Source organism: Rhopilema esculentum, chromosome 8 (assembly GCF_057945365.1).
Source record: "Rhopilema esculentum isolate cy_ngs chromosome 8, ASM5794536v1, whole genome shotgun sequence".
In the NCBI taxonomy this organism is placed as follows: Eukaryota; Metazoa; Cnidaria; class Scyphozoa; order Rhizostomeae; family Rhizostomatidae; genus Rhopilema; species Rhopilema esculentum.
Genome location: NC_142822.1, coordinates 536426 through 555622, shown reverse-complemented (window position 1 = coordinate 555622; position 19197 = coordinate 536426). Strand labels below are relative to the sequence as shown.

At 37.5% G+C, this 19197-nt stretch overlaps 1 protein-coding gene across 1 annotated transcript in view; it reads left to right on the top strand.

Moving 5' to 3' along the window:
- LOC135694856 (phospholipid-transporting ATPase ABCA1) overlaps positions 1-19197 on the top strand; it is a 45268-nt gene that overhangs the window by 8320 nt on the left and 17751 nt on the right. Inside the window, exons 5-28 of the mRNA XM_089109836.1 lie at positions 80-201; positions 596-658; positions 1212-1295; positions 2313-2420; positions 3237-3311; positions 3748-3994; positions 4298-4444; positions 5304-5473; positions 7168-7281; positions 7756-8017; positions 8728-8839; positions 9332-9520; positions 9852-9975; positions 10267-10587; positions 10826-11030; positions 11497-11615; positions 12581-12691; positions 12962-13284; positions 13755-13951; positions 14422-14804; positions 15289-15340; positions 15828-15941; positions 17411-17734; positions 18295-18562. Of these exons, the coding sequence (XP_088965962.1) occupies positions 80-201; positions 596-658; positions 1212-1295; positions 2313-2420; positions 3237-3311; positions 3748-3994; positions 4298-4444; positions 5304-5473; positions 7168-7281; positions 7756-8017; positions 8728-8839; positions 9332-9520; positions 9852-9975; positions 10267-10587; positions 10826-11030; positions 11497-11615; positions 12581-12691; positions 12962-13284; positions 13755-13951; positions 14422-14804; positions 15289-15340; positions 15828-15941; positions 17411-17734; positions 18295-18562 (4234 nt within the window). The remainder of the gene's footprint in view (positions 1-79; positions 202-595; positions 659-1211; positions 1296-2312; positions 2421-3236; positions 3312-3747; positions 3995-4297; positions 4445-5303; positions 5474-7167; positions 7282-7755; positions 8018-8727; positions 8840-9331; positions 9521-9851; positions 9976-10266; positions 10588-10825; positions 11031-11496; positions 11616-12580; positions 12692-12961; positions 13285-13754; positions 13952-14421; positions 14805-15288; positions 15341-15827; positions 15942-17410; positions 17735-18294; positions 18563-19197) is intronic.

Below are 19197 nucleotides of genomic sequence, written 5' to 3'. Positions count from 1 at the left end.
TTGCTTGTCGTTACCAATGAAATTTTTCAATGCCACTTCAATATCATTATTTTACCAATTATCTTTATTTCAAAATCAGATGCTACATTGAGCTCCATTTTAAGGAATGATACTGTTGTGCGAGATTTTATCAAGCAGCACACCAACATTAATGACTCATATATCAATGCTATGCTCAACAGCAGAATCAATATTTCGCAGGTAAGTTGCCCTCCAAGATATTAAAGAAGTCTTCCTTTCAAATATTTAAAAAAAACTTGCCAATTCTGCGTTTCAGATTGTTCAGCTCATCTCATCAAGTCGCATACTTGATCCAGGCTTTTATTCAAACATGTTCTGTTGGGTTATACACTGGCACTCGATTCAGATTTTCTGTTGTGCCTAGTCCAAGGCCTAGTTGTGTTACATAACTTTGAACAAATTCCTCGAGCGCTTTATTTTTACTTCTCATATGGAGTAGCAACACAACTTTTGACAACCAAATTATTTAAGACTTTTCTTTAATTAATGTCTAATCTATTTTAGTTACCATATCTTGTTTAAACCACGAACTCAGACATTGAGTTCCAGTATTCTGACGTCATTTTTACTCTAGGTATACCGCTTTTATCGAAATGTACAAGGTAGTACCTCTGGAATGTCATTGGCCCAGCTTTTGGTATGTTTCCAGTTTCGTGCAACGTGTTCTGTAACACCTTTTATGCCTCTCTAATATTTCGGACATTTCTTTTTTACAATTGGCAGTTTAACTTTGATAAAAGTCTTGTATTGTTTTCAGAAGGTTTTGAGAATAGAATTCCATTTTGTTGAGAAGCCATTCTCTTACTTGCCAGCTGGCAATTTCAGATATTTTGACACTCGCCAAGCTCTTGCATTGTTGTTCCTTTTCCAGCTAAACTCTTTTTTTAATCCATGCAATGTATGAAAATGTTCCTGTGGCGTAGGCAGGGAAAGCACTGAAGAGTTTCCAGGGATGATAGTCCTAGACTAAATGATAGTCTTTGAAAATCTTTACATACTAGAAGCTTTTTCGTCTGACACACCTCAGAGTATAAATCGTCAGGATAAGGGTTAAAAGGAACAAGATTGAAAATATATACCCAGTTGTGACCTCATATAAACCCAGACCGGAAAAATGATAGTCAGGAAACTTTTGTCATATCCTTATCGATGTTCTGGTTGTCATATTCTTATACTTTTCAAAATTACAGTTATTAGCAAGTACTTGGCGGTCAGAGCTTTGTGGAACACCCGGTTTGAAGTCATTTTTCATTTTGCCAAAGGATATTAACGCGGTGCGTCCCCTATTTAAAGTTCACTTTTCTTTTATTATATCCGTTATTTAGGCCTTTGTTGAGGCATTGACTTATCAATAATAACAATATTCATGTTAAATCTAACCCGGCAGTGGCCCTTGGACCGTCTTTCGAGTTTTAGCAAGGGAATTTCAATGCAAAAAGTTTAAAAATAAAGTCCAAACTAGCTTGAAATATGTTCCTTCTGGCCGGGGTACCATTAGCTAGACGGGAAGAAAACATTGCTGCGCTTTCTAAAGGCAAAACACAGTCGCCAATTGCCCTTCTGTTTGCAAGCAGCTTTTCTCGAACACAGAATTCTTAGAAAAATTCAGTCGTCTTAAAAGATGTTGATTCCTTTGAATCACTACAATAACGTTTGACCCTGATATGGGCAACACTCAAGCAGTAGGCACCCCCTGCTTACCACTCTTCCAAGCGCAATAGTATGGAGGTAGAAACCATTGCACCAAGGATCTCAAACGCATTTTGGCAATGCACAACACCAAAGATACCAGAAATTGACTTTGTATTTCTAACAGAGTTAAATAGGCGAGGATGGTACAATACAACCTGTTAACATGTTAATAGACCTTAAACTGGCCCAATAGGATACCGAGCATCGAAAGTCTCATTCCAATCAAGAGGAATACCATTTAAAAGTCCCTGGGCTATTACATTACAAAATCTTTTGCGGGTATATTTTCAGATTCTTCAATTTCACTTTAGCACTCCCTTCACTCATAAATCGCAAACAACAACCCATCTGAACCTCTAAGAGATTCGAACGTGAATACGATGTAATGATAAGATCAGGATGTTGGTCACTCCAGGATAAAAAGGACCCATCGTGTTGGGTTAACAGTCTTTCTCCCCTTTGACGTATTCCCTATCTGCAAATCCATGTTAAAGGAAATGTTTTAATACCACCTTAACAGGCGTAGCTCTTTATCTCTGTTTTTGTATACTTATGTTTTGAGCATTTCGTAAGCTTTACAACAATAGTGAATATTCCAGGATCTTCTTCAAACAAGGATGTGCCAGCTATCCACTTTGGAATGGGTCCAATTGGGAAACAGTATTGTATCTAGCGTTGATTGGATGAAGCTCAACGAAACCATTAGGGTACGTAAAACAATCAGTCAGTGAACAGTACTGATGTTCATGAATACTAAGACCCCGTTTACACGAGACCGGTTCCAAAAAGATCCGTATCCATTTTAAGTTAACTTAGACGCCATTTACACTATCTTGTGCAAGTTTTGAAACGTGACAAAACTGTCGCGGCTCACACTTCCGTTAACACTAGCAATGTGAAACCGAGACGATTTTGCTCTGTTATCGGGAATAATTTCGTCTCAGCTATGAAAGCGAACGAATTTTGTACCGTCACGGTTCTGTTTTTGAGCGGGACAGTGTAAGCGGGGTCTTAGAAACATTTTCAAACCATGTTAAGCCCATAGTTCTCAATTGCCCGTATCTGTTACGATGTTGGGGGCTCTATGCGGTCTCTATGAAAGAAACGCTGATCAAATTTATGCAAGTGTACAGAAACGTATTGTTAACCCTTAATTCATAACTTCTCCTTAATTCCTCCTTTATCCTTAATTCATGATTCATAATTTCACATATGAACCCCCCATGACAAGCTTACATTGGTTTGTATCTGTTGGCTATTGATGGACATAGACATTTTGCGCTAAATATATTTAGCTGTTGCTATTGCAATGACATTTTGTAGATATTTCGAAACTAAATATTTTGTTCAAACTTCTGGACCATTGGTTTTAGTTGTAAAGTCGTACCCCAGATGTTTTTGATCTGGTCCACTTCCAGTTTACCCCCAGCATATAGATAGTTGCTCTCCCTTACCTTTTATGGTAAGACCTTTTTCTCCCACTTTGCTTTATAAATTGCTAAGTAGACCTGCTCTTTTTGTAGGGAGCTGATATTTTCGATAGGTATGTTCAATGGAGACGAAATATCACAGCTGAAGTGCAAAGGCTAGTCCAAGATGTTAGTATTTCTCATTTTTATTGTATTGCGAATGTATTTAGACTGCCCCTGTTTGCGAGCCATTGAACACATAAGAACAGGCGATGAGTATTGATGTGTACAAGCTCTGGTATTGGCCAGATTTTATGCATGTTACCTTATTGTTGAATGTATTTAGCCAAATGCCGTCCTGTTTCAGCAGCTGCAATATAGATACTCTTAATTTGTTACTTTCTAAAAAAGAGTTTTTCTTGGAAACATCAGTTTATTAAATAGCTACCGATTTTAGTCATTTTGAAATTTTTTTTCTGACTAGAAGTTAGTTTTCAATAATACAAAGTTTAAAATGAGCGTAATTTGATAAACCTTTAAAATGAAAATAACTCCTAAAACGTTTTTGCGACTCTTTGAGTATTTAAATACAATGTTTCAAAAACTTCCTTTTTGCCAAAATCAGGTCAGATCACTGCAGACATTCGAGCCACTTCTAAGGGACCTGCAAGAGGCACGTGGCTCTGCAATGGGCAATATGTCAATGGGGAATATGACAATGGCCAATGCAACGTACCAAGCATTTCAGTTAAGAAGTACTCTTTGTGGACGGCCTTATCAGTCACCAACGCAAGTGACACAGTCTGCAACGTCGACATTCTCCCAGTCAACCCAAACTGAAGACAGCTCATCTAATAGCAAATCAGATGCTAGTGAGTAGCCTCATTCTTAGATTTTATATTATAACGAGGTCATCTAGGGCTGGGTTCAGCTTGGGAAACGTCTATGAAGAATGGGAAGAAGTATACTGTAATACATGGCAGGTGTTAGTTTGAATACAAAGAGTTTTATGTTATTTGCCCTTGTACATGGTTGGTACGGGAGAGCCTCATGTTTTAATATATTCATTTGTCGCAAATCAATACTTTGTTATGTGTGATGTAAGTTCTAGCTTTCTTTTATGGTTTAACTGAGTTTTATGATATTCAGAATGGACTAACACGTTTTTAATGTAGGCGTGGAAAAGGGAAAGTGTGGCAATCCGTCGCTAAAAGACAGATTATCGTGCGGACACAATGGTATCTCAAAGGGATCGTGTCTAGCCATGGGATGTTGTTACAAAAAAGTCAATGATCGTAATAAGAGCTGTTTCTGTAAACCAGGTTTGTTTTTATAGTTTTATGAACGCTTTTATCAATACACCATTTAGGCTGGAAAGCAGAACTGGTTTTAAATTACTACAAGTGTCTATGGAATGCCGTCCTTAATCATTTCAATATTTATTGATAACTAAATTGTCTAATCTCATACAATTTACTTTCAATTACAGTATTCTCTCCAATTAGCGGACACCATCGGGACAAGAGCAAGGTGTCCGCTAATTGGAAATGTGCACCTTTTGGAAAGTTTTGCAATGTAAGTCCCACGTTTGAAAATGGACCCGAGTTTTGTATTTAAAAGGTGTAATCAATAGTGGTGCTAAGGGAGGGCTACATCCCCTCCGTCGGAAGCATCTAGCCCCCCATCGGAGGAAGTTATTGGAAAGAGGTTGACTCGTGGAGGTGGCTATGGTCTGGAGATTCCAGTAATTTACCACTTTCATGGACAAGAAAAGTTAGTAAACTGGGCTGTAAAGAAGCTCAAAGCTGTAAAAAACCAACTAGATTGTCAAAAGTCAAAGTGTTTGAAATAGATATTTGAACAAATATTCATTCTTCTAAGTTTTTTGTTTGCTGGCTCCTATCCTAACTTTTTTGTCATGTCCGCTAATTGGAAAGAAAAAACGTCAAATTGACTATTTTGTGCAAAAAATATTGTCCGTTAATTAGAGTGTCCTCTAATTAAGTGTCCGCTTTTTAGAAAGTTTTTTATGAGACATTGACCAGAAAACGATCGAGGAAAAAAAATTTGTCCGCTAATCAGAGGTGTCCGCTTTTTAGAGAGTCCGTTAATTGGAGAGAATAATGTATAGCATTTCACAACGAAATGTTTAAAACCTTATTTTTCATGTATTTCTATTAGGCAATGAGAAGTGTTGCAGAACGTTTAACAGAATAGTCCAATTACTTGGCGGTAGAAATTGGCGGTTTACAAGTCTGTTTACACTTATTCTTGGTGGGAAGATTTTCTACACTCCGGACACTCCGCAGACACGGAAAGTCGTTCAGCAGGCCAATACCTTTATTACTCAGGTTTGTCTAACTTTTCTTTATTTCAGCTCTTTAGAAATAGAACACCCGTTTGAATAACAACCAAGTGCCCTATTATGTTTGGAACTGTAATCGTCGATTTCCCTGCTCCCCGCCCCCTCCATGGTGCCGAAGTTAGGATGTATCCTGACGAACACGACGCCGCGATGGTTTTCACTTGGAATTGCCATGCCAATCCGAAGCGATGTAACACCGCTTTTGAAATTGTTTATCGCGACTTCGGATTGTCATTCACTCCGTTTTACTTCCGCGTTACACGACCGTTAAACTGTTAAGACAAGAAACAGTTTTTGGGTCTTGGCGAAGTAACCTCTTAAGCCAGAAGCGATGCTGAACAGAAGCAATCCGGCGTCGTGTAACTGAGACCCCTATCAGAAGTAAAACCGGTCCGGAGTGAACCCGATCCGGCGTCGTGTAACTGAGACCCCTATTCGAAGTTAAAAGCGATCCGGAGTGAATCAGATCCGGCATCGTGTAACTGAAACCACTATCCGAATCACAGAACAGAATCACTCGAAGATCTAAAAACAAACTGAATCAACCTTTCCGAAAGAAAAACATAAGGCAAAATTGCCTCTCATATCTTTGTCCCAAAATTTGGAACAATCTACCGTCAAAACTAAAATCTGCAAAGAACGTCAATAGTTTCAAACACAAGATCAAAGATAAATTCTTTGATGATCTACAAAGTCAGGAGGATAGCCCCTACATATTTTATTGAAAATCCAAATTCAGCCAACGAAAAGGTTCTAGTTAACATTTTTCCAGAATTACTTTTTTCCTAGTTTTGGATACAAATCAATTTTACATGTACGCATTTTTTATAACACATCTGGAGGGACCATTATGGAAACAAGATCGTATTGACCTTTTTAATGATATCCCTGCCATTTTTAACCTGGGGTGTTTTTAGTCGATGCTTTTAACTTCTATCTGTAAACTTTATATATCTGTACTTAGATCTTTTTCTTTTTCTTTATTTTAAATTGTAATTTATTTGATGGCAAAATTATACACACATACATACATCCGATGTAAATACCAATCCGGAGTGAACCAAATCGGCGTCGTGTATCTCAGGCCATAGCCAAATAAAATTATTCACACTCCGGTCTACAAAATATCCAAAGTATCTACAAAATCACATGTAACGAGCACAAATAGAAAATAAAATGTTGCTCTTACCAAGGGGGCGTGTTTAGGCCAATTCCTTAGTTTCAAAAGAAAACGTTAAATTGAACGAAATAATCTACTTTTCTGACTTTTTGCAGGTAATTATTCCAGTTCGTACAACAGAGGGCTTCGTTCTGCATATTATAGTTTACATTTCACAATATGCAAATTGTCGTAGTTTCTGGTGTTATACTAAAGATTTGGGATCTTAGAGTGAATTTAGCACGAAGATCTTCGGAACAGAGACCATGAAAATTTTTGTGTCATAACCCTCTTGTCAAAAGAAAATTTAGACACAACAGAGTCTATATAACGCACAAGCCTTATCAATTCTTATCATTCCATTACACTTTGGCATTGCATTTCATTACACTTTGGCATTGAATCATTTTCATCTTCATCAAGTCATTATATGCTTATTGGAATGTGATGTCATCGACGTGATGAAACCATCAAGTAGGTAATCTGCAAATATTAAAGCTAATCTATTATTTTTTGGTTAGATCGAGTCTGGAATACGAAGTGTTGGCCAACTTAAGGCTCCATTGGCATCTTTGTTGAATTTCACCAAAAGATATGAAAACAACACAGACATTTATAGGCAGATTGAGCAACTGGTAAGTCGGGCCCGTTCAAATACTCGATTTACAACTTGCAGTCCTGCAGCGATTTCCCGTATTGAATGCTTTATCGATACATTCGAGAAAACAGTAATATTTTTGGTTATAGTAATCAGGCATTGTCACCGGTGTCACTGTGACATAGTTTTATCTTACCTCATGACGAATGTTTCGACAATAGATTTCAAACAAAGAATGCATTATTAAGAAACTATCTTAAGGATCTATATGAAAAAATTGCTAAACTACCAAATACATCTTCGGTAGAGAGGATGTCCCTGCAATTTCTTAGATGTGCCAACTGTTTTTTGATCAACTTATGAAAGTTGGTGCATTTAGCATCTTTAATTGTCTATATCATCTAATTTTCACTTTGCGATACTGTACTGCTGACTAATAGGATCTTTAAACTTGAATACCAATAGCATTACAGCTTAATCTTTAATCCATTTAATGCTATTTCCTTTTAAGGGACTCTTTGCATCCTTCAGTGGAATTCTCGGTGGAGGTTTGGAAGACCAAATAAGGACAATAACAAATCAATCAGAAGCAATATTAAAGCAGCTTGTTAGGGAACGAGGGCAGCTGGAATCAGTTTACAACGGAATTGAATTGCTCGTTGATGTTCTTGATTGCTACAATATTTCAGATTTCTTTCAACCATTTTCTTCTGAAGAGGCTATGGTACGCCGGGCCACTGACCAAGCCCCTGGCAAACCATTGTTTCTTTCGAGTAAGCCCTAAATTGCAAATATTCACAATGATTTTATCCCTTGCTTTTTGCATCAAGAATATGAACAGTAAATTTTGGTTTTATAGGGGACTGTAGCTTAAAGTCATTTAGTCCTTTGTTGTTTTATTTTAATAAAAAACATGATAGTTTGTACCAGGTAGCACGTCCTTGCTCCAAGCTGTTAGTGAAAACCGAAGCACACTCAGGCCGAAAATGCAAAAATCACATTTTTGTCCATAACTTTTGAACCAAAAGTGGGAAAATTCTGAGACATAAAAGGTGTCGACAAAGTTCACAAGTTACAGAAGCTTGAATTTGGTAATGCATTTCACTTTTTGGCCTATAAAAAGACGAAATTGGAAGCAAACGCTACAAGTTCGATATCACGCATATGTACCGACCAACTTTAAACCTGGATACTGCTCTAGATAAATGAATGTTGCAATCAGGAGCCTCTGTTTCTATTCAGAATCCATCAAATCCTGGTCGCGTCAACAAGTATGAAAATATTGGAATCGTATTCGAATTTCCGTCATGCATTAGGATTTTTTTCATAATTCCATCGCAGTATTTAATATGTAGATTACTCCCGTTATCATAATGTCTCTTACAGTTTGTATGCTAACATGTCGCGTCATTTCTTAGGCAATTCGTAATATTGAACTTAAGTTGTATAACTAGCAATTATAAGATGCATTTCTCATATCAAGGTATCGTCTTTCTGAATTTTGATGCAAAAGATGGCAGTTTTCCAAAGAAAGCTGAATACAAACTACGCTTAAATCCTGACTTCACACCGTCAACCCAGCGTGTGCGATCAAGGTATGAATATCTAGTTATTTAATTGCAACTGTATTCATGAAAATTCTTGGAGATGGTCACTCCAAAGAATTTCACAAATGAAAATCCCTCGCTTCCTCTCTGATGACAACATCTAAAAGGCAAAGTGGCTGGGTTATTGTTCTCAGTATCCTTGAAATAAAGCTTTACATTTCAATAGCCTTCCAACCGCCCCAAAGCTTCAGCAAGAAATTCATTATTTGCGAACCTTAAATAAAAATCTCCTTAATTTGGTTTTTGCTAAGTATCCTACAATAGACTTTGTGATGAAAACTTCAGGCCCAATAACGGCAGAGGGTTTGGCAAAGCTCCTCCTAACAGTGTAGGTTCGGCAGCTAGAAATATATCTTGACTTTTTCTATATAACAATTTTAAGTTGACTTTAAACAATTGACTTTCCTGCTTTAAAGCCAAGAAAAGCGCAAAACATCGTTTCATTGTTAGCGGCTTGTTATGATGCTACGTTTTTTGCAGGTATTGGAGGCCTGGGCCTAGTTTCAGAGGCCGTGATGGTGCATGGACTAAGTACTACATCAACTTTGGCTTTGTGTTTCTTCAAGATATGATCGATCGTGCAATAACAGAAATCTTAACAAACAAGACCGTGCTGGAGCCAGGCGTCTATACCCAGCAGTTTCCTTATCCTTGCTATATTCAGGATCTGTAAGTATACACAGAGTTAGGCATCTCTTTTGTTTTCACAATCTTGAAACTAGATTCTTCTTTTTAAGTTAAGGCATTCGTAAGTGCATTAAAAGTGCCTTTGGTAGATCCTGTTAACTTATGTTATCTATTGGTTCCTGTATGTTGGTATATGTAGGTAAATTATAACCAATAACCAATTTGAAGATCTTTTCATACATCACTTTAAAATCTTACCTTTTTCCATTTTGAATTTGCTTGCATTGCATTTCAGTATTGTCTTTTAACTAGATTCTCCTTTTGATATTAAGGCATTTGTAAATGCATTTAAAATTTTCATGTGTCTGTTTAGGTTTACAAACGTTATTTCTGGCACGCTACCATTCTTCATGGTATTAGCATGGGTTTACAGTTCCGCCATGATTGTTAAATCGGTGGTCCTTGAAAAAGAACTTCGATTAAAGGAGGTCATGAAGGTATGGCCACTTGTTGTATTTTCTATTTACCATTGCAACAAATGTTGTCGGGAATTAATGAATTACAGTAAATATATTGCTGTTGAATTCATAAATTTGCAATAAAGAAACATTTTGATGTTGTGAAAGGAATCTTTTTAGACTGAGAAACCTCTGATGACAATAAATGATTTTGGTTTTGGATGTAAACGAGTATTTTTTTACGTGGACCCTGGATGTCTTTTATTCAACTTCGATTTGTTATCTTCTCGCTTTGATGTCTATTACAAACCACCTCTTTCTCCTTCACAGGTGATGGGTCTGAGTGGAGGCGTGCATTGGGCGGCCTGGTTCATCACCAGTCTCCTCTTCATGACTTTATCAGTACTGCTTTTGGCAATACTCGCAAAACAGGGCCTAATTATGACAAACAGTAACCCTTTGGTCGTCTTCTGGATGCTTACAGCCTTTGCCATTGCAACTATATCCCTGAGTTTTCTGATAAGCGTCTTCTTCTCCAAAGCTAACATATCAGCTGCATGTGGTGGCATTATATATTTCTTTACGTACCTTCCGTATTCATTAACTGTCTGGTTCGAAGACGAGATGACGTATACATATAAAGCTCTTGCAGTAAGTCTGATATCCGCTTGTTACTTCACGATTGGCTGAATCTATTCACGTCAGTTAGCCTACTCGATTAAACTTCTATCTTCTCTAAAATTTATCGACATTTTGAAAGAGGAACTTGCATGTTTTTCATTGTTTTTGTTATTTTGACAAGAGTTCTTAATCGTCACGTCCTTGGCACAGTTGTTATGCATATATTTCCTCTTCAATACTTGAGTCTTAATTAAGTCTTTCTTAACAGAACCTTTTTTCAACCACTGGTTTTGGCATGGCTTGCAGATACATTGCGCGTTGGGAAGAGCAAGGCATTGGCATCCAATGGGATAACTATTACAAAAGTCCGCTGCCGGATGATACCTATAGTCTTGGCACGTGCGTCAACATGATGCTTTTGGATGCCTTTCTCTACTTCGTGATTCTGTGGTACCTAGAGAATATCATGCCAGGTATGTTTCGTTTCGCGTCTAAATGGCGTTTTCGGGTCTTTTGCTGAATGCCGGCTAAACCTCTCCAGATTTATATATATCCTATGCAATTTAGCTTACTTTTTTCCAGAATCGTTAAGACTTCTATCGTTTATTTCACAAAACGCTACTTTATTTAACAGTTTTATTTTCTATCCATTGAAAATTTTGTATATGAAAATGTCCAGTTAAAATGTTACGTGTGTGGTAGAACCTCCGCATTGCAAAAGTTTATGAGACTCTATCCATGACTGTCCACGGTAGAGAGATTCGGATTGTCATGTGCTCATTTCAAGGCTTTGCTGTTGCCAAGAAGACATTTTTGATCAAATTGTTTGTCCGTAGATTAGAAGAACCTGCTATAGAGTGGGGGGGGGGGTATACTGTAAATATAGATATAATCAGGGTTTTGATTTCATGTGTTAAGACGGAAATTGCTTTTTTTCAGGTGAATACGGTATCCCGAGAAAATGGTACTTTCCTTTCACAAAATCATACTGGATAGGTTCCCGCAAGATGCCACAAGATCGATACCGTGAACCCTCTGCAACATTCTCTAACGTTCAGGTAGTTTCATCTTCATTAAATTTTCTCTTGATTTATTACATATTTTATCAGGCAACGTGGGTGACTTTTATCTATTATCATTTTAAATCATTCTTAAAAGCCTTTCTCCAACTTTTGATAACCGTGAGGTATGGCATTGCTATAAGAAACTTTTACCAGAAATTTATTGCTTGTAATGGCTCTGTGCCAAGTTGCCAACTGTGGAAACTTACACCAATGTACATACTACCAGGTACTGTTCTAGTGAGCACCCTTTCCAGGTCTCTTTGCCAAACTCACGAACTCTATCCCACAACTCTTCCTCCCTCCCTAGATCTTGTAAACTTTGAAATGATCTACCCCCTTCCTGCTTTGCAGACTAGCCTGTCTTTATTTTTCAAAAATTTTTCAAAAGTCGCAGAAATTCTTTAGAACCAACTTGAAAATCTTCCCTTTAAGTTTGTTATTTGAAGTCATAGATTTTTCGCAGCTTAAAAAGCTACTTTTAGACCTTATCTTAAATAATAATGGAATTAGTAACTCTTATGAAATAGTGTTTACTGGAATTCGCCGTCTCCTTAAGGAATAAGGGTATTCAATTTCGACCTTTAGAATAGAATTAGTGTGTAAGTTTGCATAATGCAGAATGACTGTTGCATTTTTCCATTTGTCAGGGAGCCATTGTTCTCAAATCAACATCCTTTTTCCTAGATCCTTCCGAATATTCCTTCATCGTTTGTTGCAAACGCTGTTATTAAGAAATTTCCCACGATTGAAAATTCTATAGACCATTCCCATTATCTTGTGTCGCTTTTAAATCATCCTTTTACACAGGTTTCATTGAAAGATGGCATCACATACATTTTTGTGCCTCTGTACCGGCATAGCGCTTGCAGACTTACATCTAGCGTTGAAGCCTATATCCTGTCTATACTTTATAATAGTTTGCATCGTATTGATAAATTCATATATGATTTTTCCAACAGTTAGTGTTTGTAAACGGTAACAATTCAACCAGCGAAGTACAGTCACCGGATTCTAACTTTGAACCAGAGCCTGCGCTGAATGTTGGTGTACAAATTCAGAATCTTGTCAAGGTAAGTCTTTGGCAAATTTTCTCTTTCCTGCATTTTTAGGCCGAAACCTGAACAGCTTCCCCTTCTTTAGCACTTTGCCTCTTCTTTAATACAAACAACTATTTCCATCCTGATGTCAGTCAAAACCATTACGTCGATGTCAATCAAGCCTCGTTTTCATGGCCTCATTTTCATGGCCTCATTTTTATTACTTCGTTAACGCCCTTTGTAAGTAACAGTTATGAAGTAACAGCAACATCATATTGTAATTTTGGCTCATATTTTATGAAGATATATAAACGTGGAAATAAACTGGCTGTTGACGGGCTTAACTTAAAGCTGTTTGAAGGACAAATTACGTCACTACTTGGTCATAATGGAGCTGGAAAATCAACAACGATGTCAGTTCTCACGGGATTGATTCCACCAACACGAGGCACAGCTATCGTCTATGGCAACGACATTAGGACAGATATCGACGAAATCAGAAAAGGGCTTGGGATCTGTCCCCAGCACAATGTGCTCTTCAACCATCTTTCTGTGGAGGAGCATATGCGATTTTACGCCCAGCTGAAGGGCATGAAAAGAAGTGATATTGACAAAGAAGTCGAGAAGTATGATACCTTTGCTAAGAAGTTCCTGATTTTTATCAAATATTTTCGGACTATATTACTATCACTCAATATAAATCAAATATCACCTTATACCATGATTTCACCTTACCTAGATTGTCTTTTATTCTTCTCACACTTGTTGCTTACCTTGGTACTCCAGCTTCTGTGTATTCTCTTGCGTTGCCGAAGCATAATTCTCAAGTTTTTAAGTTCTTATCTGGTTTTATTTCTATCTCACTCTATCTACCATTAATATTGCTTGTATTCATCATTCCCGTTTCTCGTCGAACCCGCCCTCTATTCTCCTTAAAACCAATATTATCGATTCCTTGTCATTGGAACTTATACCCTCGTCAAATTGCTTGTACTTTTGGTCAATGAACTTCTCTGTTCCAAAATTATGTTCCTATGTTAGAAGAGGCGGGCAACAATTTTGTCACTTAGTATTTGATTAATATTGTTATTCGTAGGTTTCTTGAAGACGTGGGTTTGGTAAACAAAAGGAGTGAGCTTTCTAAAAATCTTTCTGGCGGCATGAAACGGAAGTTGTCAGTGGCACTTGCTTTCATTGCAAATTCAAGAACCGTGGTACTCGATGAACCAACTGCAGGAGTAGATCCATATTCGCGGAGAGGCATATGGGACTTGATTTTGAAGTACAAAAAAGGTAGCCAACAATACCCAGAAAGTTTGCCAAATGTTGATTTCAAAATTCAGAGACGTTCTCAGAGACTTTCTAAAGTTTAAATAAGGCGGCATCTCACCCTCTTTTCATATACGCCAGATATACTACAAATGGCTAATTTATTTGTCCCATTATAGATCCACCAAAGTTCTATTCTAGATCGACAGACGGAAATTACTTTTATTTTCATATTATCCGAAAGTTTATTTTGTTACAATTGACAAAATATATTTTTTGCATCAGCATACCTTGCTTTCAAGGCCCGTTCCTTTTCAGTAATGTTTTGAAGGAGCGTTTTATCAGTACATTGTTCTATTTCACCGTTGACATAAAAGCCTTGTCCTTATTGCTTTTGACGTCATTCTTAAAACGATTAACAATATTATTCTTTGATAGTTGTTAAATCAAACTTCTGGAACTTATGAATAGATATTTTTGTTTCATTTTGTTAGAAAAAACAATCCTCCTGTCCACTCATTATATGGACGAAGCAGATCTTCTTGGTGACAGGATTGGCATCATATCACATGGTCAAATGCGATGCAGTGGAACCCCGCTGTTTCTTAAAAGGAGATATGGTGAGGGCTATTATTTGACGATGACCAAAGATGCGGGTGAAGGAAGCGCATTTGATGACGATAAGTTGAACCAGATTGTGATGTCACACGTACCTGGAAGTTATCTGAAGGAAAGTTTGAGCTCAGAGTTATGCTATGTGTTACCATCAGAGGCCCGTCAGCTGGGATCTTTTAAGGCCCTTTTTCAGGATCTAGAAGACAAGTCAAAGGTGTTTGGTATCAAAAGCTATGGAATTTCAGATACATCACTGGAAGAAGTAAGTGTTTTTGGTAACTCGGAAATGCCTTGATTGTAAACAAGTGTATCGAGACACAACTGTTTCTCAAGGGAAGCAAACTGCTTTGACTGCCTAAACAGTTTGGTGTGTTTCTTATGATTGAGCAATTAAACATTTCGTAACCAAAGAGAGAGAGAGATTTTCCGCTGGATTTAGGATTTTAGGATTAAGATTTTTGCTCAAAGAGAGTAACCAATGCAGGCATTCTAAAGGACAGTCAGAATAAATTATTTTTGCCATAATTTGTTCTCATTCTAAATGGGCTGGGTAGTATTTCGTTGTGCATTTTCGTTATGAGATGTATTCTTGGCAGTCTCACTGCTTGTCTTCGAAAAGTATTTTTTGAAAATGCAAGTAACACCCTGAATGTAGTAGGCACATTGATATCTATTGTAAGAAATACAATGCTTCCTTGCAGTATTATTTCAGTTTTTTTGTTAATTAGTAATTCTTCTTTGCAAAGGTTTTCCTTAAAGTGACAGAAAATGACGACACTTCCTGTCAAGATGATGACGGTGGGTAGATAACTATTCTTGCCAGGTCTGATTAGCTATTTAAACATAAAAGCATTGCGCTGTTCTATTTGAATGAAAGTTGTCTAGAAATCTAGAAATAACATCAATTGTAACAATGTAATGATAAATATGGAATGTAGAGACAAGAATAGCATGATGAAACAAGCCAGTAGAAAGTAGCAAATTGCCTTCTCCGTTGGTTCTAAAGATTTTCAAGTTGGTTCTAAAGAATTTGTGCAACAGTTAAATCCAACTTAGCAACTTAGCAACTTAGCAAGATTAGCAATTCCTGACAAAATTTATCCTCACTTTCTCTCAAGTCTCCAAATTTTGTTTTCATAATTATCATTTCGTCCCAGCTATGTTTCATCTTTTCCTAACCTGTTCTTGTTTTGTAGCATAATTGCCTTGCGCGTCATTGATTTGCTGAAATATGTTTGTTACTGTAGTTTGAAGACATAGCAACTGAAATGTGTCCTTTTCATAGATACAATATCCCTGACTGGTCCTGTGCAGCGACGAACAATTCCATATGACAGTGAGAGTCTTTACTCTGTCTCCTCAACAAGGGGTCTTGTTTCTAATGATATATTCACAACGGGTGAGTATGTTACTTTGTTTGTGGAAAACCGATGGTCTGGCAGCTGTGCTGTCTCAAAACTTTAAATTGATTTTAAATTGTTTTTCTTGAATTATATTGAATCTTTCAGGCTCAACTTCCAAATGGCCGTGGCTAAAGTAATTTGGCAACATGAACCTAGTTAAAACGTTGATTAAAGTTTTTTAGCTGCGTATGCAGTTTAGAAAATACATAAAGTGTTCTGATATTGCCTCGTCTGTAAGCCAAAATAGATATTTTATTGATTGCCTGCCGTTTTCTTATATGTTTTGCCTTTTCCAAATACTCATTTTTTCCCACAATGGATTTATATTATCATTTGGCGTTCAAGGGGATCTTGACAACATAAACTTTGTCAAACTTTTATTAAATATTCTTAGCTACCGATGCTTTAGCGATGCAATCTGGGATTGCCTAGTCTATTGAACGCACGTCATACATACAGCTATGCAATTTAGAATTACCCAAATAAAGCCGTTTATCAAAACGACTGATATGGTGCTGCTAGAATTTATCCTGGCAGATAATAAAATAATTTGACAGGACTGTGAATACTTCAGAGCTAACAGTATATATGTAAGGCATAAGGTTACAATGTATCAAGCTTTCTAGAGTAAGAAGTACCATTTTTCCTCTAATGAACGCCACTCTCTATTGAACGCCGCTCCTTCAGCCAACCATTGGTAAAAAATGCCGTCCTCTGAGTAACGCCGCCCTTTTTTAGACGCTGCATCTTGAAAAGCGGGGTTAATTTGTTATGTCATAGAGAGGAGGACTCTGAAGGAGACTGGGATATTGACTTTCCTTGACATTTCCATAACCTGACATTTCCATCAGGTAGGGGGCCAATTTGGTAGCCCTTTCTAGACTGTTCCACAGTTTTGGACCGCGATAAGAAAAAGCCTTTTGGCCATTTATCGTTTTAGCAGCGGTATCTTAAGATCAGTTTCTGATGAACGCAGAAACCGTTCTCTATCATCCGAACATTTTTCGAATAATTTTCTCAAGTGGTCTGGTGCAAGCATATTTAGAGATTTGTAAGTTAGCGTGGCTGTCTCCATTCTTACAAGATTACTGATGGTTAACCAGCCAAGATTCTGAATTATCGGAGCAGCAGACGCATCGTATGGGCTGCTAGTTACAATTCTGGCAGCTCTATTTGGGACACCACCCTCTGATAAACGCTGCCATCTATTAAACGCTTTATTCAAAAGTTGGATTTTGTAATAAACGCCGCTGCGTTCTTTAGAGGAAATACTGTAATATTGTGATAGGAGCGAAAATAGATCTTTATAGAAATGTTGTAATGGTGGCTTTATTTAAATGGAAGCTCACAGTTTCGTGGGTGAAGTCGGCTCTTACACAGTAGAAGAATTTTGACGGTCTACCTCAATATACTCATGGTAGTAAGGCTTTATTTTAAAAAAATAATCATAAGCCTTTATTTTTAGATGAACTGACAGATGTTGCCTATCGCACAAGAAAAACAGGTATCGCCCTGTGGATGCAGCAGTTCATCGCATTATTGGTCAAAAGGTTTCATCACGCCCGTCGTGGCAAGAAAAGCTTTCTCTCTCAGATCGTCCTTCCCGCCATTTTCGTTGCCGCTGCCATGGCCTTCTCGCTTATTCGCCCCCCGAGGACCGCTGAGCCCGCACTTAAACTGACGCCTTCGCAATATGGAACACCGAACTATGTCTTCCTAGCAAACTTGCAAAGGGAATCCAATCTGACGTCACACCTGATGAAAGCTGCTGTTGGTAGTCCGGGATTAGGTGGGAAAAGTCATTTTGTGTTTTTGTACAACTGTTTATATATCGGATTTGCAAAGAAGACAATGATCGCAAAGTATTTTATTTCTATGTCATTGTTTCTTATTTTATTTACAGATATTTATCCTTTTTAGAACCTAAGATTACTTAAAAACCTTGACATTGAGCAATAAAGTTGTTCCATTGCCGTGTTTTCCTACTTATGTCTCCAGTTATAGTTGAACCGAATGCTTTTTACAAAGTCTTGATTTTTAGCCAGATGAATAGCTTTGAATATTTTTATTAAATTTACTAGTTTAAGTTATTTTTTCTACTAGTTTAATTCATAAAACATTCATTGGGCATAGTGATTCAATCCTGTTCAGACGAAAGCTGCCTTTTTATTTTTGCTTGAAATGCTTGAAATGCTTGCTTGAATTTGCAATTCTTCTTTTACTTTGATATTAAAAGATGTGCCTAGGCCAAGTTCAGTTTGAGTACTGCATTGTGAAATGTGACCAGATAACAGTGCCTACTGGATTTAATTCTCGACTCACCATTAACAACCTCCTTTCATTCACTAGGTACAGACTGCATGAAACCGTCTTCCTGTTCACGTGACCGAAACCGATATCCTTTTGCGAAGGAATTAAACACTTGGAATTTCTCAATGTACCACAAAGTTTTCCCATCATGCTCTTGTGCCTCCGGCAAGCAGATATGTCCCTCGAGTCCCTATGGTCCAGATCCAACGATGCAAAAATTGAATACAAAAGACATCTTGATAGATTTGACTGGGCGGAACATTTCAGAGTATTTATTGAAAACTACAGATAAATTTATCAAGCAAAGGTAAGAAGAGGTTTTAAGGATAACAAGCGGTACAATGCAGCGATTTTATTTATAACTAATCAATACAGTGGGATAATATTATGACCTTATACAACTCGCAGGCCTCGCTAAAGTGCGCGAGCAGGAAAACCATGCCGATCAAATTACCTCATTTACATTACATTTTTAATTATTTAGGCACGGTAGCCCCGTCAGTCCACGAGAACTGCTTTTCAGGAGGCCGTGACAAAACATTAATAAGTAAGAAGATAGATACTACGAAATAGAAATGGTCGTTCATAGTTTGTTTTTGATTCTTCTCTTAAAGGTGGCATGGGTAGGTGCCTGTTTGGCATCAGGTTCAAGTTGGTTCTTAAGCTTAGGTCCACGAAAAGAAACAGCTGACTGCGTATAAGGGTAGCGAAAGATCGGTATCGGTATTTCTCAGTTTTCTAACATTTCGAGTCGATTTTTTTCGAACAGGTTGGAAAGGTACTCTGAGACGAGCCAATTTAACGTCTTGTACATTATTGTAGCTGTTTCGCTTCTAATAATGTCATCTATAGTTGGCCAACCCAAACTGGGAATCAGTGGCATGGCAAGCGCATCAACTCTGCTTTTAACTACTATACTAGCTTCTCGATTCTGCAGCTTTT